The 20187-nt window shown below is 53.3% G+C and overlaps 1 protein-coding gene across 1 annotated transcript in view; it reads right to left on the bottom strand.

The window, feature by feature from the left end:
- Positions 1–1105: 1105 nt before the first annotated feature.
- Positions 1106–20187, bottom strand: part of GPT (glutamic--pyruvic transaminase) — a 31002-nt gene continuing 11920 nt past the window's right edge. The window contains 6 exon segments of the mRNA XM_063175463.1: positions 1106–4425; positions 7003–7115; positions 9734–9889; positions 14874–15048; positions 18031–18167; positions 18259–18338. Of these exon segments, the coding sequence (XP_063031533.1) occupies positions 4335–4425; positions 7003–7115; positions 9734–9889; positions 14874–15048; positions 18031–18167; positions 18259–18338 (752 nt within the window). The 3' untranslated portion in view covers positions 1106–4334.

Here is a 20187-nt window from a genome sequence, read left to right as displayed (position 1 = left end):
GGTGTTGGGGTTTTGGGATTTTGAGATACTGGGATTTTGTGGTGTTGGGTTTTGGGATTTTGGGATTTTGGATATTGGAATTTGGGATGTTGAATGTTGGGATTTTGGGGTGTTGGGATTTGGGGTGTTGGGGTTTTGGGATTTTGGGATTTTGAGATATTGGGATTTTGTGGTGTTGGATTTTGGGATTTTGGATATTGGAATTTGGGATGTTGAATGTTGGGATTTTGGGGTGTTGGGATTTCGGGATTTGGGGTGTTGGGGTTTTGGGATTTTGGGGTGTTGGGATTTCGGGATGTTGGGCTTTGGGATTTGGGGATTTTGGAATGCTGGGATTTGGGGATGTTGAGCATTGGGGTTTTGGGATTTTGGATGTTGGATTTTGGCATGTTGAATGTTGGGATTTTTGGGGTGTTGGGATTTCAGGATTTTGGTATTTGGGGTGTTGGGGTTTGGGGATTTTGGGATTTGGGGCAGTTGCGTGTTGGGATTTTGGGGTTTTGGGTTTGGGGTTTTGGGGATGTTGGGCATTGGGATTTTGGGATTTTGAGATATTGGGATTTTGTGGTGTTGGGTTTTGGGATTTTGGGATTTTGGATATTGGAATTTGGGATGTTGAATGTTGGGATTTCGGGATTTTGGGATTTGGGGCAGTTGCGTGTTGGGATTTGGGGTTTTGGGATTTTGAGACGTTGGGATTTTGCAGTTTTGGGATCCTGGGATTTTGTGGTGTTGGATGTTGGGATTTTGGGATTTCAGGATGTTGGAGTTTTGGGATTTTGGGCTGCTGGGATTTTGGGATGTTGGGCATTGGGAATTTGGGATGTTGGAGATGTTGGATTTTGGGATCCTGGGATTTTGTGCTGCTGGACGTTGGGATTTTGGGATTTGGGGACATTAGGATTTTGAGATGTTGGAGTTTTGGGATTTTTGGATTTCAGGGTGTTGGGATGTTGAGCATTGGGATTTGGGGATTTTGGGGTTTTGGGATTTTGGAATTTTGGGATTTTGGGGTTTTGGGATTTGGGGATTCTGGATATTAAAATTTTGGGGTTTTGTGGTGTTGTATGTTGGGATTTTGAGATTTTGGGATTTTGTGGTGTTGGGTTTTGGGGTTTGGGATGTTGGAGTTTTGGGATGTTGGATTTGGGATTTTGGGATTTGGGGTGTTGGAGTCGTGTGCTGATGTTGGATGTTGGGATTTGGGAGTGTCGGGATTTCGGGATTCCGGGTGGTGCATGTTGGGATTTGGGGGACAGTGGATATTGGGATTTTGGGATTTTGGGATTGCCGCATATTGGGATTTTGGGTGTTGACTCTGGGATTTTGGGATGCTGAACGTTGGGATTTGGGGACTTTGGGATGTTGGATGTTGGCATTTGGGGGTGTTGGATTTTGGCATTTCAGTATTTGGGACTGTTGTGGGTTGGGACACCGGGATTTTGGGATGTTGGGGGTTTGGATTTGGGCATTTTGAAATCCTGGGATTTGGGGTGGGTGTTGCATTTGGGATTTTGGGGTGTTTTGTGTTGGATTTTGGGGTGTTGGGATGTTGAGATGCTGGGCCTTTGGGGGTTTTGGAGAATCCGGTGTTGGAATTTGGGGATTTGGGGTTTTTACCTTGTCGGGATTTTGGAATGTTGGGATTTTGGGGTGTTGGAATTTGGGACAGTGGAATTTTGGGGTGTTGGGATTTCAGGATTTTGGGGTGTTGGGTTTTGGGGTGTTGGAGTCGTGTGCTGATGTCGGAATGTTGGGTGTTGGGATTTGGGAGTGTCGGGATGTTGGACATTGGGATTTTGGGATTTTGGGGTGCTGGAATCTCGGGATTTGGGGATTTTGAAGTGTTGGGATTTCAGGATTTGGGGCTGTTGTGTGTGGGGATTTTGGGATTTGGAATGCTGGGACCTCGGATTTTGGGATGTTGGCCGTGTTAGATGTGAGGACGTAGGGATTTTGGGTGTTGGATATTGGGATTTTGAGATCTTGGGATGTTGGGTATTGGAGTTGGGTGTTGGATTTGGGATGTTGGATTTGGGGATTTTGAGATTTCAGGACGTTGGGATGCTGGGATCGTTGACATTTTTGGTGTCGGGATTTTGGGATGTTGAGTGCTGGGATTTTGGGATGCTGGGCTTGTTGGATGTGGGGATTTGGGGACTTCAGGATTTGGGTGTTCGAGATTTCAGAATTTGGAGATTTCGGGACTTTCAGATTTGGAGATTTTAGGATGGTGGGATTTCAGGACACGCTGGGATTTTGCGATTTGGGGATTTCAGAACTTCAGGATTTGGGGATTTCTGGACTTTGGGATGATGGGATTTGGGGACTTTGGGGTTTGAGATTTCAGAATTTGGGGATGTAGAGATTTGGGATTAGGGGATTTGGGGACTTGATTTGGGGATTTCATAACTTTGGGATTTGGGGATTCAGGGACTGACATTTCAGGACACACTGGGATTTTGGGACGCTGGGATTTGGGACTTTGTGATTTGGGACTTTGGGATTTCAGGATTTGGGCGTTTGGGATTTCAGAATTTGGAGATTTCGGGACTTTCAGATTTGGACATTTTAGGATGGTGGGACTTCAGGACACGCTGGGATTTTGCGATTTGGGGATTTCAGAACTTCAGGATTTGGGGATTTCTGGACTTTGGGATTATGAGATGCTGGGATTTGGGGATTTGGGGATTTGGGGACTTTGGGGTTTGGGATTTCAGAATTTGGGGATTTAGAGATTTGGGATTAGGGGATTTCGGGACTTGATTTGGGGATTTCATAACTTGGGGATTTGGAGATTTGGAGATTTGGGGATTCAGGGACTTTGACATTTCAGGACACAATGGGATTTTGGGATGCTGGGATTTGGGATTTCAGAATTTGGGGATTTTAGAGATTTGGGGTTTCAGAATTTGGAGATTTTGGGACTTTGGGATTCAGAGATTTGGGGGCTGAGATCTGGAGATTTGGGGATTTGGGGACTTTGAGATTTCAGGACACAATGGGATTTTGGGATGCTGGGATTCGGGATTTGGAGATTTGGGATTTCAGAATTTGGGAGTTTTGGGACTTAGGGTTTTCAGAATTTGGGGATTTGGGATTTCGTGACTTTGAGATTTCAAATTTTGGGGATTTCAAGATTCAGGGATTTAGAGATTTGGGGACTTGTGATTTCAGAATTTGAGGATTTCAGGACTTTGGGATTTGGAGATTTGGGGACTTTGAGATTTCAGGAAATGCTGGGATTTTGTGATCCTGGGGTTTGGAGATTTGAGGACTTTGGGATTTGAGTTTTTGGGATTTGGAGATTTGGGATTTCAGAATTTGGAAATTCTGGGACTTGGGGATATCAGAATTTGGGGATTTCAGGATTTAGGGATTTGGAGATTTGGGGATTTGGGATTTTGAGATTTTGGGTTTTCAGATTTTGGGGATTTCAGGATTTAGGGATTCAGAGATTTGGGGATTTGGGATTTCAGAATTTGGAGATTTCGGGACTTGGGGACTTCAGAATTTGGGGAGTTCCGGATTAAGGGATTTGGGGATTTGGGAATTTGGAGATTTGGGATTTCAGAATTTGGGAGTTTTGGGACTTAGGGTTTTCAGAATTTGGGGATTTGAAGATTTGGGGATTTGGGATTTCAGGACTTTGGGATTTCAGATTTTAGGGATTTCAAGATTCAGGGATTTAGAGATTTGGGGATTTGGGATTTCAGAATTTGAGGATTTCAGGACTTTGGGATTTGGAGATTTGGGGACTTTGAGATTTCAGGAAATGCTGGGATTTTGTGATCCTGGTGTTTGGAGATTTGAGGACTTTGGGATTTGAAGACTTGGGGATTTGGGGATTTCAGGATACTCTGCAATTTTGGGATGCTGGCATTTGGGACTTTGGGATTTCAAGTTTTGGGGATTTGGGATTTCAGGATTTGGGACTTTGGGATTTCAGCATTTGGGGATTTTGGGATTTCAGCATTTGGGCTTCATCCCCAGGCTGTCCCTTCTGCTGCTCCTCCACCACTTCCACCCCCAATTCCTGCACAAATCCTCCCACCCCAAAAACCCCCCAAAAATCCCCCAAAAATCCCCCAAAAACCCCTCGGGATCCCCCCAAACCTCCAAGGCTGCGAGTGCCACCACCGCCGGTCACCGTCCTTTATTTGGGGACACGGGAGGGGTGGGGACCTGCCCCGCAATTCCCAACAAACACAAACGGCCCCACGACACCTGGGGAGGGGTGGCACGAGGTGACAGAGGTGACAGGAGGTGACACGGGGTGGCAGGAGGTGGCAGAGGTGACAGGAGGTGACAGAGGGGCCGCGGCCACCCCCCGGTTAAGAGAATTCCTGGACGAATTTGGTGTAGAAGGAGCTGAGCTTCTCCAGGAGGATCTTCAGCTTCTCCATGGGCGGCAGGATGGTCATCCTGGAATGGAGCCAGGGAGGGGGGGGGACACAAAAAAAAATAATAATAATAAAAATTTGGGAAAATTTTTGGGAAATCAATCCCAAAAATTTCGGTGGGTGGCAAAAAACATATTAAAAAAATTTCAATTTTTTTCTCCACCCGGTTTCGCAGAGGAATCCCCAAAATTGTGGTCAAGGAAAAGGGTGGGGTGGGGATTTGGGGTTTTGGGGATTTGGGGATGGGGGAGCAGAGAATCTGGGGTGGAAATCCCAAGAACAGGGAATTTGGGGCGGGTGATCCCCAAGAATTGGGAAATTGGGAGATTTGGGGATTTGGGAATTTGGGGATTTAGGGTCGGGGATTGGGGATTTGTGAACAGGGAATTTGGGATGGGGCGATTTGGGGATTTGGGATAAGAGGACGGGGATTTGGGATGGGGCGATTGGGGGATTTGGGATTGGGATTTGGGGATTTGGATTGGGGGGATTTTGGGATTTGGGGTTTTGAGGATTTGGGATGGGAGGATTTTGGGTTTTGGGATTTTGGGGATTTGGGATGGGAAGATTTGTGGGTTTGGGGTTTTTGGGATGGCGATTTGAGATATGGGGTGAGGGATTTGGGGATTTGGGATGGGGGGATTTGGGGATTTGGAGGAGGGGGATTTGAGGATTTGGGGACCAGGAAACAGGGATTTGGGATTTGGGGTTTGGGGTTTGGGGTTTGGGGTTTCCGGATTTGAGGATTTGGGGATTTGGGTGGGGGGATTCGGGATGGGAGAACGGGGGATTTGGGATGGAGTGATGGGGGACATTTGGGATGGGAGGTGTGGGGATTTGGGATTTGGGATTGGGATTTGGGGATTTGGGATGGGAGGATTTGGGGATTTGGGATGGGAGGATTTGGGGTTTTGGGGATTTGGGGTGGGGGGATTTGAAGAACTGGAGATTTGGGGATTTGGGACAGGGGGAACAGGGAATTTGGGATTTGGGGTGGGAGGATTTGGGGGTTTGGGATGGGAAGATTTGGGGATTTGGGGTGGGGGGATTTGGAGGTTTGGGATGGGGGAATTTGAGGATTTGGTATTTTGAGGATTTGGGGTGGAGGGATTTGGGGACGAGGGATGGGAGATTCGGATATTTGAGAATTTGGGGATTTGGGGTGGGAGAATTTGGGAATGGGGGGATTTGGGGGTTTGGAGTGGGGGAATTTGAGGATTTCGGGATGGGGGATTTGGGGTTTCGGGGTGTGGGAACGGGGAATTTGGGAAGCGGGATTTGGGATGGGGGATTGGGGGGTTTGGGGGTTTGGGATTTGCGATGGGGGGTTTGGGATGGGGGGACTTGGGGGTTTGGAGGAGGGGGATTTGAGGATTTGGGGACGAGGGAACAGGGAATTTGGGATTTGGGATTTGGGGTGAATTTGGGATGGCAGAACAGGGGATTTGGGAGTGGGATTTGGGGATTTCGAATGGGGAGATTTCAGGATTTGGGGATTTGGGGATTTGGGGTGGGGGATTTGGGGATTTGAGGATTTGGGACGGAAGAACAGGGAATTTGGGGTGGGGGATTTGGGAACAGGGAATTTGTCATGGGGGGATTTAGGGATTTGGGATGGGAACCCCAAGACCAGGGAATTTGGGGTGGGATCTCCCAAGAACAGGGAATTTGGGATGAGATCTCCCCAGGAACAGGGAATTTGGGGTGGGGGGATTTGGAGAGGGAAAATTTGGGGATTTGGGGATTTAGGGTGGGGGATTTGAGATTGGGGGGATTCGGGGATTTTGGATGGGGGAGTTTTGGGATTTGGGGATGGGAAGATTTGGGGATTTGGGGATTTAGGGAGGGGGATTTGGGCTGGGGGGATTTGGGGATTTGGAATGGGGTGGGAATTTGGCCATTTGGGATGGGGGAAGATTTGGGGATTTGGGGTGGGAGATTTGGGCAATTTTGGGATTTGGGATGGGGGGTTTGGGAACGGGGCATTTGGGACGGGGGGGATTTGGGGTGGGAACCCCAAGATGATGGAATTTGGGGCGGCATCTCCCAAGATCAGGGAATTTGGGGTGGGATTTCTCAGGAAAAGGGAATCTGGGATGACATCTCTCAGGAACATGGATTTTTGGGTGGGATCTCCCCAAGAACAGGAAATTTGGGGTGGGGGATCTGAAGAACAAGAAATTTGGGATGGGCGATCCCAGGATCAGGAAATTTGGGATGGGAATTCCCACAAATGGGGAATTTGGGGTGGGATCTCCCAAGATCAGGGAATTTGGGATGGGATTTCCCAGAAACAGGGAATTTGGGATGGAGGTCTCAGGAACAGGGAATCTGGGATGGGATCTCCCCAGGAATAGAGAATTTGGGGTGGGATCCCAGGAACGGGGAATTTGGGGTGGGTGATCCCAGGATCAGGAAATTTGGGGTGGGAATTCCCACAAATGGGGAATTTGGGGTAGGAATCTCTCAAGAACGGAGAATTTGGGGTGGGATCTCCCGGGAACAGGGAATTTTGGATGGGGGGATTTGGTGATTTGGGGATTTTGGGGTTTGGGAGGAGGCGTTTGGGAATTCGGGACGGGATCTCCCGGGAACCCACCGGAAGTGGTAGGTGCCCTCCTTCTGCCCGAAGCCGCTGCCGGGCACGACGCAGATGCCGGTTTCCTCCAGGAGCCGCATGCAGAAGAACATGTCCGGGCTCTGCTTCTTCTCCTGCGAACCGGGGACGCAATGCCGGCGTCGGGAAAACCGAACCGGGACCCGATCCCGCACGGGGGCGAGGGATCGTCCCACACACCCCACGTGGATCGGGATCCACGCCAGGAAATCCCACACGGATCAGGACTGATCCCAGTGAGTCCCACACGGATCAGGATTGATCCCAGTGAGCCCCACATGGATCAGGATTGATCCCAGTGAGTCCCACACGGATCAGGATTGATCCCAATGAGTCCCACATGGATCAGGATTGATCCCAGTCAGTCCCACATGGATCAGGATTGATCCCAATGAGTCCCACATGGATCAGGATTGATCCCAGTGAGTCCCACACGGATCGGGATTGATCCCAGTAAATCCCACATGGATCAGGATTGATCCCAGTGAGTCCCACATGGATCAGGATTGATCCCAATGAGTCCCACATGGATCAGGATTGATCCCAGTAAATCCCACACTGATCAGGATTGATCCCAATGAGTCCCACATGGATCAGGATTGATCCCAATGAATCCCACATGGATCAGGATTGATCCCAGTGAGTCCCACATGGATCAGGATTGATCCCAATCAGTCCCACATGGATCAGGATTGATCCCAGTGAGTCCCACACGGATCAGGATTGATCCCAATGAATCCCACGTGGATCGGGATTGATCCCAATGAGTCCCACATGAATCGGGATTGATCCCGATGAGTCCCACATGGATCGGGATCCATCCCCAGGAGTCCCACAACTCCTGGGATTGATCCCAGTGCGTCCCACAACTCCTGGGATCGATCCCGATGAGCCTCACATGGATCAGGATCGATCCCATCCATCCCCACATCTCCCAGTTGGGATCCTGTCCATCCCAGTTTGGATCCCGTCCATCCCCACATTCCCGGTTCAGATCACACCCAACCCCACATCTCTAGGTTTGGATCCCATCCCAGTTGGGATTCTGTCCATCCCCACATCTCCCAGTTGGGATCTCATCCATCCCCACATCTCTTCGTTTGCATCCCATCCATCCCAACATCTCCCAGTTGGGATCCCGTCCATCCCCACATCTCCCAGTTGGGATTCTTTCCCTCACAGGATGGACTCCATCCATCCCAGTTTGCATCCCATCCATCCCAACATCTCCCAGTTGGGATCCTGTCCATCTCAACATCTCCCAGTTGGGATTCTTTCCCTCACAGGATGGACTCCATCCATCCCAGTTTGGGTCCCATCCATTCCCACATCTCCCAGTTGGAACCCTGTGCATCCCAGTTGGGATCCCATCCATCCCAGTTTGCATCCCATCCATCCCAGCATCTCCCAGTTGGGATCCCATCCATCCCAGTTTGCATCCCATCCATCCCAGTATCTCCCAGTTGGGATCCCATCACGAGATGGATCCTGCCCATCCTCACATTCCCAATGCAGATCCTGCCCATCCCCACATCTCCTGGTTTGGATCCCACCCATCTCCACATCTCCCAGTTTGGATCCCATCCCAGTTGGGATTCCATCCATTCCCAGTTTGGATCAAGCCCATTCGCACATCTTCTGGTTTGGTCCCCATCAGGGGATGGATCCCACCCATTCCAACATCTCCCATTTGTGATCCACCCCATTCCAACATCTGGCTGGGATCTCATCCATCCCAGTTGGGATTCCATCCATTCCCACATCTCCCAGTTGGGAACCTGTCCATCCTCACATCTCCCAGTTTGGATCAAGCCCATTCCCACATCTCCTGGTTTGGATTCCATCACAGGATGAATCTCACTCATCCCAACATCTCCTGGTTGGTTGAGATCCCATCCATCCCAACATCTCCCAGTTGGGATCCTGTCAATCCCAGTTGGGCTCCCATCCATCCCCACGTTCCCGGTTTGGATCCCATCTATCCCAACACCTCCCAGTTTGGATCCTGCCCATCCCCACATCTCCTGGTTTGGACCCATCCATCACAGGATGGATCACGTCCATCCCAACATCTCCCAGTTTGTATCCCATCCATCCCAACATCTCCCAGTTTGGATCCTGCCTATCTCCCCCCATTCCCAGTGCAGATCCTGCTCATCCCAACATCTCCAGGTTGGGATGCCACCCATCCCTGCGTTTCCAGTGCGGATCCCGCCCATCCCCACATCTCCCAGTTTGGATCCTGCCCATCCCCACATCTCCCAGTTTGGATCCCATCCATCCCAACATCTCCCAGTTTGGATCCTGCCTATCTCCCCCCATTCCCAGTGCAGATCCTGCTCATCCCAACATCTCCAGGTTGGGATGCTGCCCATCCCTGCGTTTCCAGTGTGGATCCCGCCCATCCCCACATCTCCCAGTTTGGATCCCGCCCATCCCCACATCTTCCAGTTTGGATCCCGCCCATCCCCACATCTCCTGGTGTGGATCCCATCCAGCACAGGATGGATACCGTCCATCCCAGTTGGGGTCCTACCCATCCCCACATTCCTGGTGCAGATCCCACCCATCCCAGTTTGGATTCCATCCATCCCAACATCTCCCAGTTGGGATCCCATCCATCCCAGCTTGGATCCCGCCCATTCCCGCATTCCCGCTGTGTCTCCCGCCCATCCCGACATTCCCGGCGCGGTTCCCGGCACGGTTCCCGTACCTTGGCAGCGGCCACGGCGCGGGGCGGCAGGTCGATGCGGGGGAAGGAGTACATGGCGCCCTGCACGGGGTTGCAGTGGATGCCAGGCGTGCGGTTGAAGATCTCCTCCGTCAGCCGCGCCTTCTCCGCCAGCGCGCTCAGCACCGCCTCCCTCTCCTGCAGCGGGGAGAAATGCGTGCAATTCCGATCCAGGGCTTCCCATTGGCCCATTGGCCCATCCCATTACCCCATCCCAACCCATCCCATTGTCCCATTGTCACATTGTCCCATCGTCCCATCCCATCCCATCCCATTGTCCCATTGTTCTCCTTCTCTTGCACCGGGAAAAATGTGTGGAATTCTCATCCAGGACTTCCCATGGTCCCATTGCCACATCATCCATCCCATCCCATCCCATCCCATTCCATTGTCCCATTGTCCTTCTTCTCCTGCACCGGGGAAAACGCGTTGAATTCCGAGCCAGGATGTCCCATTGTCCCATCCCATCCCATCCCATCCCATTCCATTGTCGTCCTTCTCCTGCAGCAGGAAAACGCCCGGAATTCTCATCCAGGGCTTCCCACTGGCCTATTATCCCATTCCATCCCATCCCATCCCATCCCATTTCATTGTCCCATTGTCCCACTGTCCCATTATGCCATTCCATCCCATCCCATCCCATCTCATCCCATCCCATCCCATCCCATCCCATCCCATCCCATCCCATCCCATCCCATCCCATCCCATCCCATTCCATTGCCCCATTGTCCTTCTCCTGCGCCAGGGAAAACGCACGGAATTCCGATCCAGGGCTTCCCATTGTCCCATTGTCCCATCCCATGACCCCATCCCAACCCATTCTATTGTCCCATTGTCCTCCTTCTCCTGCACCAGGAAAACACACGGAATTCTGAGCCAGGGCATTCCATTATCCCATTACCCTACTCCATCCCATTCCATTGTCCTCCTTCTCCTGCACCGGGAAAACGCGCGGAATTCTGAGCCACGACGTCCCATGGTCCCATTGTCCCATCATCCCATCCCATCCCATCTCATTGTCCCATTGTCCCATTGTTCTCCTTCTCCTGCACCAGGGAAAATGCGCAGAACTCTCATCCAGGGCTTCCCATTGCCCCATCATCCCATCCCATTCCATTGTCCCATTGTCCTCCTTCTCCTGCGCCAGGGAAAACGCACGGAATTCCGATCCAGGGCTTCCCATTGGATTGTCCCCTTATCCCATCCCATCCCAACCCATTCCATTGTCCCATTGTCCCATTGTCCCATTATCCCATTATCCCATCCCAACCCATTCCATTGTCCCATTGTCCCATTATCCCATTATCCCATCCCAACCCATTCCATTGTCCCATTGTCCCATTATCCCATTATCCCATCCCAACCCATTCCATTGTCCCATTGTCCCATTGTCCCATCCCACCCTAACCCATTCCATTGTCCCATTATCCCATCCCATCCCAACCCATTCCATTGTCCCATTGTCCCATTCCACCCCAACCCATTCCACTGTCCCATTGTCCCATTATCCCATTCCACCCCAACCCATTCCATTGTCCCATTGTCCCATTATCCCATGCCATTCCATTGTCCCATTATCCCATTATCCCATCCCATCCCATTCCATTGTCCCATTGTCCCATTATCCCATTGTCCCATCCCAACCCATTCCATTGTCCCATTGTCCTCCTCCTGCACTGGGGAAAATGCACGGAATTCTCATCCAGGACGTCCCATTGTCCCATTCCATCCCAACCGATTCCATTGTCCCATTATCCCATCCCATTACCCCATTATCCCATTATCTCATCCCATCTCATCCCATTATCCCATCCCAGTTCCATTGTCCCATCCTATTGTCCCTTCCCATTATCCCATTATCCCATTATCCCATTACCACATTACCTCATTATCCCATTAGCTCATCCCATCCCATCATCCCATTTCATCTCATCCCATTATCCCATTGTCCCATTATCCCACTGTCTCATTATCCCATCCCATTACCTCATTATCCCATTATCTCATCCCATCCCATTATCCTATCCCCTTATCCCATTATCCCATTCCATTATCCCATTATTCCCTTATCTCATTATCCCATCATCCCATTATCTCATCCCAGTTAAATTCCATCCCACCCCATTATCCCACTACCCCATTATCCCATTATCCCATCTCATTATCCTGTTATCCCATTATCCCATTAACCCAAGTCATTATCCCACCATCCCATTACCACATTACCCATTATCCCATTATCTCATTATCCCATCACCTCATCCCAATTCCATTCCATCCCATCCTGTTATGTCATTATCCTGTTATCCCATTATCCCAATTCAATTCCATCCCATCCCATCCCCATCCCATTATCCTGTTTCCCTGTTATCCCCTTGTCTCACCCCAATTCCATTCCATTCCATTCCATTCCATTCCATTCCATTCCATTCCATTCCATTCCATTCCATTCCATTCCATTCCATTATCCCACTATCCCATCTGTCATCATCCCATTATCCTATCTCCATCCCCATTCCATCCCATTATCCCATTATCCCATTACTGCAGTATCCCATTATCCCATTCTCCCATTCTCCCATTCTCCCATTATCCCAATGTCATTCCCCATCCCATTATCCCACACCATTACCCCGTTATCCCATTATCCCATTACTCCATTACCACATTATCTCATCACCCCATTATCCCATCCCATTATCCCATTATCTCATCCCATCCCAGTTAAATTATCCCATCCCATTGTCCCCACCCATTATCCCGTCCCATTGTCCCATTATCCTGTTACCCCATGACCTCATTATCCCATTATCTCATCCCAACCCATCCCGTCCCTTTATCCCGTTCCATTGTCCCATTTTCCCATCCCATTACCCCATTACCTCATTATCCTATTATCCTATTATCCCATTATCTCATCCTAAATAAATTCCATCCCATCCCATCCCATCCCATCCCATCCCATTATCCCATCCCATTATCCCATTACCACATTACCTCATTATCCTATTATCCCATTATCTCATCCCAATTAAATTCCATTCCATCCCATCCCATTATCCCACCCCATTATCTCACCCCACTATCCCATTATCCCCTTATCCCATTATCCCATTATCTCATCCCAATTAAATTCCATTCCATCCCATCCCATTATCCCACCCCATTATCTCACCCCACTATCCCATTATCCCATTATCCCATCCCAATTCCATTCCATCCCATCATCCCATTATCCCACTATTCTGTTCTCCCATTCTCCCATTCTCTCATCCCAATGAGATAATTCCATTCCATCCCATTTTCCCATTATCCCAATCTCAATTTCCATCCCATTACCCCATTATCCCATTTTCCCATTATCCCATTTTCCCATTACCCTGTTCTCCCATTATCCCATCATCCCCATCTCAATCCCCATCCCACACTGTTATCCCATTATCCCAATCCCAGTCCCAATCCCAATCCCATCCCACCACTCCATACCGCCTGGAAGTGCTCACAGGACAGGTTTGGGTGGACCCCACTACCATGGGTCCCATCCCATGGATCCCATCCTAACCCCAATCCCAATTCCAACCCCATGGGTCCCACCCCATCCCAATCCCATGGGTTCCAATCCCAATCCCATGGCCCCGTGCCACCTGGAAGCGCTCATAGGACGGGTCCATGGCCATGGATCCCACCCCATTGATCCCAACCCCAATCCCACGGATCCCAATCCTGCCACTCCGTACCACCTGGAGGCGCTTGTAGGACGGCTCTCCGGGCTTGGGTGGATCTCATCCCATTAATCCTATCCCATGGATCCCAACCCACCCCATGGTTCCCATCCCAATCCCAACCCCAATCCCAAGGATCCCAACCCCAATCCCATGGATCTCACCCCATCCCGCCACCCCGGACCACCTGCAAGCACTCGTAGGATGGGTTTGGGCAGATCCATGACCATGGATCCCATCCCATCCCATGGATCCCACCCCAATCCCAATCCCATGGATCCCAATCCCTTCCCCAATTCCAATCCCAATCCCATAGATCCCATCTCAATCCCAATCCCCAATCCCATCCCCAATCCCATGGATCCCACCCTAATCCCAATCCCATGGATCCCATCCCAATCCCATGGATCCCAATCCCGCAGCCCCATACTGCCTGGAAGCGCTCGTAGGATGGGTTTGGGTGGATCCATGACCATGGATCCCATCCCAAGGATCCCATCCCAATCCCACGGATCCCAATCCCAATCCCAATCCCAATCTCACTGCTCCATACCCCCTGGAAGCGCTCGTAGGACGGCTCTCTGGGCTGAGGCGGGTCCATGACCATGGATCCCATCCCATGGGTCCCAACCCCAATCCCAATCCCATGGATCCCAATCCCAAGGATCCCAATGTCTCCGTACCGCCTGGAAGCGCTCGTAGGACGGCTCTCCAGGCTTGGGCGGGTCCATGACCATGGATCCCATCCCACCCCAATCCCATGGATCCCAATCCCAATCCCATGGATCCCAATCCCATGGATCCCATCCCCAAGGATCTCAACCCCAATCCCAAGGATCCCAATGTCTCCGTACCGCCTGGAAGCGCTAGTAGGACGGCTCTCCGGGCTTGGGCGGACCACGACCATGACCATGGATCCCATCCCACCCCAATCGCATGGATCCCAATCCCAATCCCATGGATCCCATCCCCAAGGATCCCAATCCCATGGATCCCAAGGATCCCAATGTCTCCGTACCGCCTGGAAGCGCTCGTACGACGGCTCTCCGGGCTTGGGCGGGTCCATGACTATGGATCCCATCCCACCCCAATCCCACGGATCCCAATCCCAATCCCATGGATCCCAATCCCCGTACCCCCTGGAAGCGCCTGTAGGACGGCTCTCCGGGCTTGGGCAGGTCCATGACCATGGATCCCATCCCATGGATCCCACCCCATGGATCCCAATCCCATGGATCCCAATCCCAAGGATCCCAATGTCCCCGTACCGCCTGGAAGCGCTCGTAGGACGGCTCTCCGGGCTTGGGCGGGTCCATGACCATGGATCCCATCCCATGGATCCCATCCCCATGGATCCCACCCCATGGATCCCAATCCCAAGGATCCCAATGTCTCCGTACCGCCTGGAAGCGCTCGTAGGACGGCTCTCCGGGCTTGGGCGGGTCCACGATGGCGTCCAGGATCATCTGTCCGGGCACGGGGGGGCACAGACGGACGGACACGAGCTTGATGAGCTCGGCCTTCACCTCGGGGTGCAGGTTCACCACCTCCATGTAGCCCCCGCGCAGGCCGCACCTGCGGGACACGCCCGCATCAACCCGGAATGCCGGGAATGCCGGGAATCGGGCGGGACCCGTGGGTGGGGTTTGGGATGGGACCCATGGATGGGAACCTATGGGGAAGGAGCCAGGGATGGGAGATGGGAGGTGGGACCCATGGATGGGGGTTTGGGATGGGAATCCATGGAGAAGGACCCATGGATGGATCCATGGATCGGAACCTATGGTGAAGGATCCATTCATGGGATCCATGGATGGGAACCTATGGAGAAGGACCCATGGATGGGATCCATGGATGGAGGTTTGGAATGGGAATCCATGGATGGCAACATATGGAGAAGGATCCATGGATGGAATCCATGGATAGGAACCTTTGGAGAGGCACCCATGGATGGGATCCATGGATGGGAACCTATGGAGAAGACCCATGGATGGGAGATGTGGGTGGGATCCATGGATGGGGGTTTGGGATGGGAATCCATGGAGAAGGACCCATGGATGGATCCATGGATGGCAACCTATGGTGAAGGATCCATTCATGGGAATCCATGGATGGGAACCTATGGAGAAGGACCCATGGATGGATCCATGGATGGGAATCTATGGTGAAGGATCCATTCATGGGATCCATAGATGGGAACCTATGGAGAAGACCCATGGATGGGATCCATGGATGGGAGATGTGGGTGGGATCCATGGATGGGGTTTGGGATGGGAATCCATGGATGGGAACCTTTGGAGAAGGACTCATGGATGAAGATCCATGGATGGGGGTTTGGGATGGGAATCCATGGAGAGGGACCCATGGATGGGATCCATGAATGGGACCCATGGATAGGAACCTATGGAGAAGGACCCATGGGTGGATCCATGGGATCCATGGATGGGGACCCATGAGATCCATGAGGTGGTGGCACCTCCATCCCCAATCTATGATCCATGGATCCCATCCATGACAATCCATGACCCCAACCCCACCCTCAGGAGATCCATGGGATGATGGTGACCTCTCCATCCCAAATCCATGGATCCCATCCATGGCAATCCATGACCGCAGTCCCACCCCCAGCAGACCCATGGGGTGGTGGTGACATCTCCATCCCCAGTCCATGACATCCATGGTAATTCATGACCCCAGCCCCAGGAGATCCATGGGATGGTGGTCTTTCCATCCCCAACCCATGACATCCATGGGGTGGTGGCACCTCCACCCCCAATCCATGATCCATGGATCCCATCCATGACAATCCATGACCTCAACCCCTGCAGATCCATGGGGTGATGGTGACATCTCCATGTCCAATCCATGACATCCATGGCAATCCATGACCCCAATCCCAATCCCAGGAGATCCATGGGATGGTGGTCTCTCCATCCAATTCCATGACATCCATGGGGTGGTGGCACCTCCATCCCAAATCCATGATCCATGGATCCCATCCATGACAATCCATGACCCCAACCCCAACCCCAGCAGATCCATGGGTGGTGATGGCACCTCCATCCCAAATCCAAGGCAATCCATGACCCCAACCCCAGCAGATCCATGGGTGGTGATGGCACCTCCATCCCAAATCCAAGGCAATCCATGACCCCAACCTCAGCAGACCCATGGGGTGGTGGTGGCCTCTCCATTCCCAATCCATGACCCCAACCTCAGCAGATCCATGGGGTGGTGGTGGCCTCTCCATTCCCAATCCATGACCCCACCCCCAGCAGATCCGTGGGGTGGTGGTGGCCTCTCCATTCCCAATCCATGACCCCAACCTCAGCAGACCCATGGGGTGGTGGTGGCCTCTCCATTCCCAATCCATGACCCCAACCTCAGCAGATCCATGGGGTGGTGGTGGCCCCTCCATTCCCAATCCATGATCCCAACCCACCCCCAGCAGATCCATGGGGTGGTGGTGGCCCCTCCATTCCCAATCCATGACCCCAACCTCAGCAGATCCATGGGGTGGTGGTGGCCCCTCCATTCCCAATCCATGACCCCACCCCCAGCAGATCCATGGGGTGGTGGTGGCATCTCCATTCCCAATCCATGACCCCACCCCCAGCAGATCCGTGGGGTGGTGGTGGCCTCTCCATTCCCAATCCATGACCCCAACCTCAGCAGATCCATGGGGTGGTGGTGGCCTCTCCATTCCCAATCCATGACCCCAACCCCAGCAGATCCATGGGGTGGTGGTGGCCCCTCCATTCCCAATCCATGACCCCACCCCCAGCAGATCCATGGGGTGGTGGTGGCCTCTCCATTCCCAATCCATGATCCCAACCCACCCCCAGCAGATCCATGGGGTGGTGGTGCCATCTCCATTCCCAATCCATGACCCCACCCCCAGCAGATCCATGGGGTGGTGGTGGCCTCTCCATTCCCAATCCATGATCCCAACCCACCCCCAGCAGATCCATGGGGTGGTGGTGGCCTCTCCATTCCCAATCCATGACCCCCATCCCACCCCCAGGAGATCCATGGGGTGGTGGTGCCATCTCCATTCCCAATCCATGACCCCAACCTCAGCAGATCCATGGGTGGTGGTGGCCTCTCCATTCCCAATCCATGACCCCACCCCCAGCAGATCCATGGGGTGGTGGTGGCCTCTCCATTCCCAATCCATGATCCCAACCCACCCCCAGCAGATCCATGGGGTGGTGGTGGCCTCTCCATTCCCAATCCATGACCCCCATCCCACCCCCAGGAGATCCATGGGGTGGTGGTGCCATCTCCATTCCCAATCCATGACCCCAACCTCAGCAGATCCATGGGTGGTGGTGGCCTCTCCATTCCCAATCCATGACCCCCATCCCACCCCCAGGAGATCCATGGGGTGGTGGTGCCATCTCCATTCCCAATCCATGACCCCAACCTCAGCAGATCCATGGGGTGGTGGTGGCACCTCCATCCCAAATCCATGACCCCCATCTCACCCCCAGGAGATCCATGGGGTGGTGGTGGCCCCTCCACCCCACGTCTCAGGGGACCCGTGGTGACACTCACTCTCCCATGAAGCCCTTGGAGGTGGAGTGGAAGGAGGCCAGCTCCACCGAGTCCGAGTAGGGCGGCCCCAGCTCCATCAGGACCTTCTTGAAGGAGTGGAAGGCCGAGCCCTCGGCGTAGATGTTGTCCTGGTACACCTGGGTGGGGACAGCCGGGATGTCACCGCGGGAATTCCGGCTGTTCCCGGGAACGGGGGACACGCCCCCAGGCCAGCCCGGCCCCGCCCACCTCATCGGCCAGCAGGAAGAGCTTCTCCTCGTAGGCGAACTTGATGACCTGCTCCATGCACTCGCGGCTCTGCACCTGGCCTGGGACAAGCGCGGGGCTCAGCCCACCGGGACACGCCACGGGTCCCACCACAGCGATATCCCATGGGTCCCACCCGAGATACTCCATGGGTCCCACCACAGGAACCCCACCCGAGATACTCCACGGGTTCCACCACAGGGATATCCCATGGGTCCCACCCGAGATACACCATGGGTCCCACCAGAGGAACCCCACCCGAGATACACCACGGGTCCCACCACAGGGATATCCCATGGATCCAACCCAAGGTACACCACGGGTCCCACCACAGGGATATCCCATGGGTCCCACCCGAGATACACCATGGGTCCCACCACAGGAACCCCACCCGAGATACTCCACGGGTCCCACCACAGGGATATCCCATGGGTCCCACCACAGGGATCCCACCCGAGATACTCCACGGGTCCCACCACAGGGATCCCATGCCATGGATGCCACCCGAGATACACCATGGGTCCCACCACAGGAATCCCACCCGAGATACACCACGGGTCCCACCACAGGGATCCCATCCCATGGATCCCACTGAGACACTCCATGGGTCCCACCACAGGGATCCCTCCTATGGATCCCACCGAGATACACCACAGGTCCCACCACAGGGATCCCATGGATCCCACCCGAGACACTCCATGGGACCCACCACAGGGATCCCACCCCATGGGTCCCGCCGAGATACACCATGGGTCCCACACCATGGATCCACCCCACAGGTCTCATCCCACTGAGATACACCACGGGTCCCACCACAGGGATCCCATGCCATGGATCCCACTCAGACACACCATGGGTCCCACCACAGGGATCCCACCCAAGATACTCCATGGGTCCCACAACAGGGATCCCATGGATCCCACCGGAGATACACCATGGGTCCCACCACAGGGATCCCATGGATGCCATCCCATGGATCCCATCCCATGGATCCCACTGAGACACACCACGGGTCCCACCACAGATCCCACACCATGGATCCCACCGAGACACTCCATGGGTCCCACCACAGGGATCCCATCCCACACCATGGATCCCATCACATGGAACCCATCCCACAGACCCCACTCCATGGATCCCACCTCAGATATCCCACCCCACAGAGCCCATGGATCCCATGGATGCCAACCCACAGATCCCACGTCACAGACCCCACAGACACCGCCCCCTGGATCCCACCCCAGGTGTCCCACCCCATCCCATCTCATCCCATCCCATGGATCCCACCTCAGATATCCCGCCCCACGGATTCCATAGATCCCATCCCACGGATCCCATCGCACAGACCCCACCCCACGTCTCACCCCACAGTACCCACAAACCCCAGCTCATGGATCCCACCTCAGATATCCCGCCCCACAGACCCCACAGACACCACCCCCTGGATCCCACCCCAGGTGTCCCACCTCATCCCATCCCATCCCATGGATCCCACCTCAGATAATCCCACCCCACAGACCCCATGCCATGGATCCCACCTCTGATACCCCATCCCATGGATTCCATCCCATGGATTCCATCCCATTGATCCCATCCCATGGATCCCATCCCATGGATCCCACCCCACAGATCCCACCCCACAGACCCCACAGGCCTGACAGGTCCCATCCCACGGATCCCACCTCAGATATCCCACCCCGGGTGAGCCACCCCATGGATCCCACCCCACAGACCCCATGGATCCCCACAGACCCCATGGATCCCACCCCACAGACCCCATGGATCCCACCCCATGTGTCCCACCCCACAGACCCCACAGACCCCATCCCAGGTGTCCCACCAATCCCACCCCACAGACCCCATGGATCCCATTCCAGCCTACATTTCCCACCCCATGGGTCCCACCTCAGA

Source organism: Melospiza melodia, chromosome 1 (genome assembly GCF_035770615.1).
Source record: "Melospiza melodia melodia isolate bMelMel2 chromosome 1, bMelMel2.pri, whole genome shotgun sequence".
Lineage (NCBI taxonomy): Eukaryota > Metazoa > Chordata > Aves > Passeriformes > Passerellidae > Melospiza > Melospiza melodia.
Note: the sequence above shows the minus strand (reverse complement) of the source record. Positions and strands in the feature narration are given on the sequence as shown.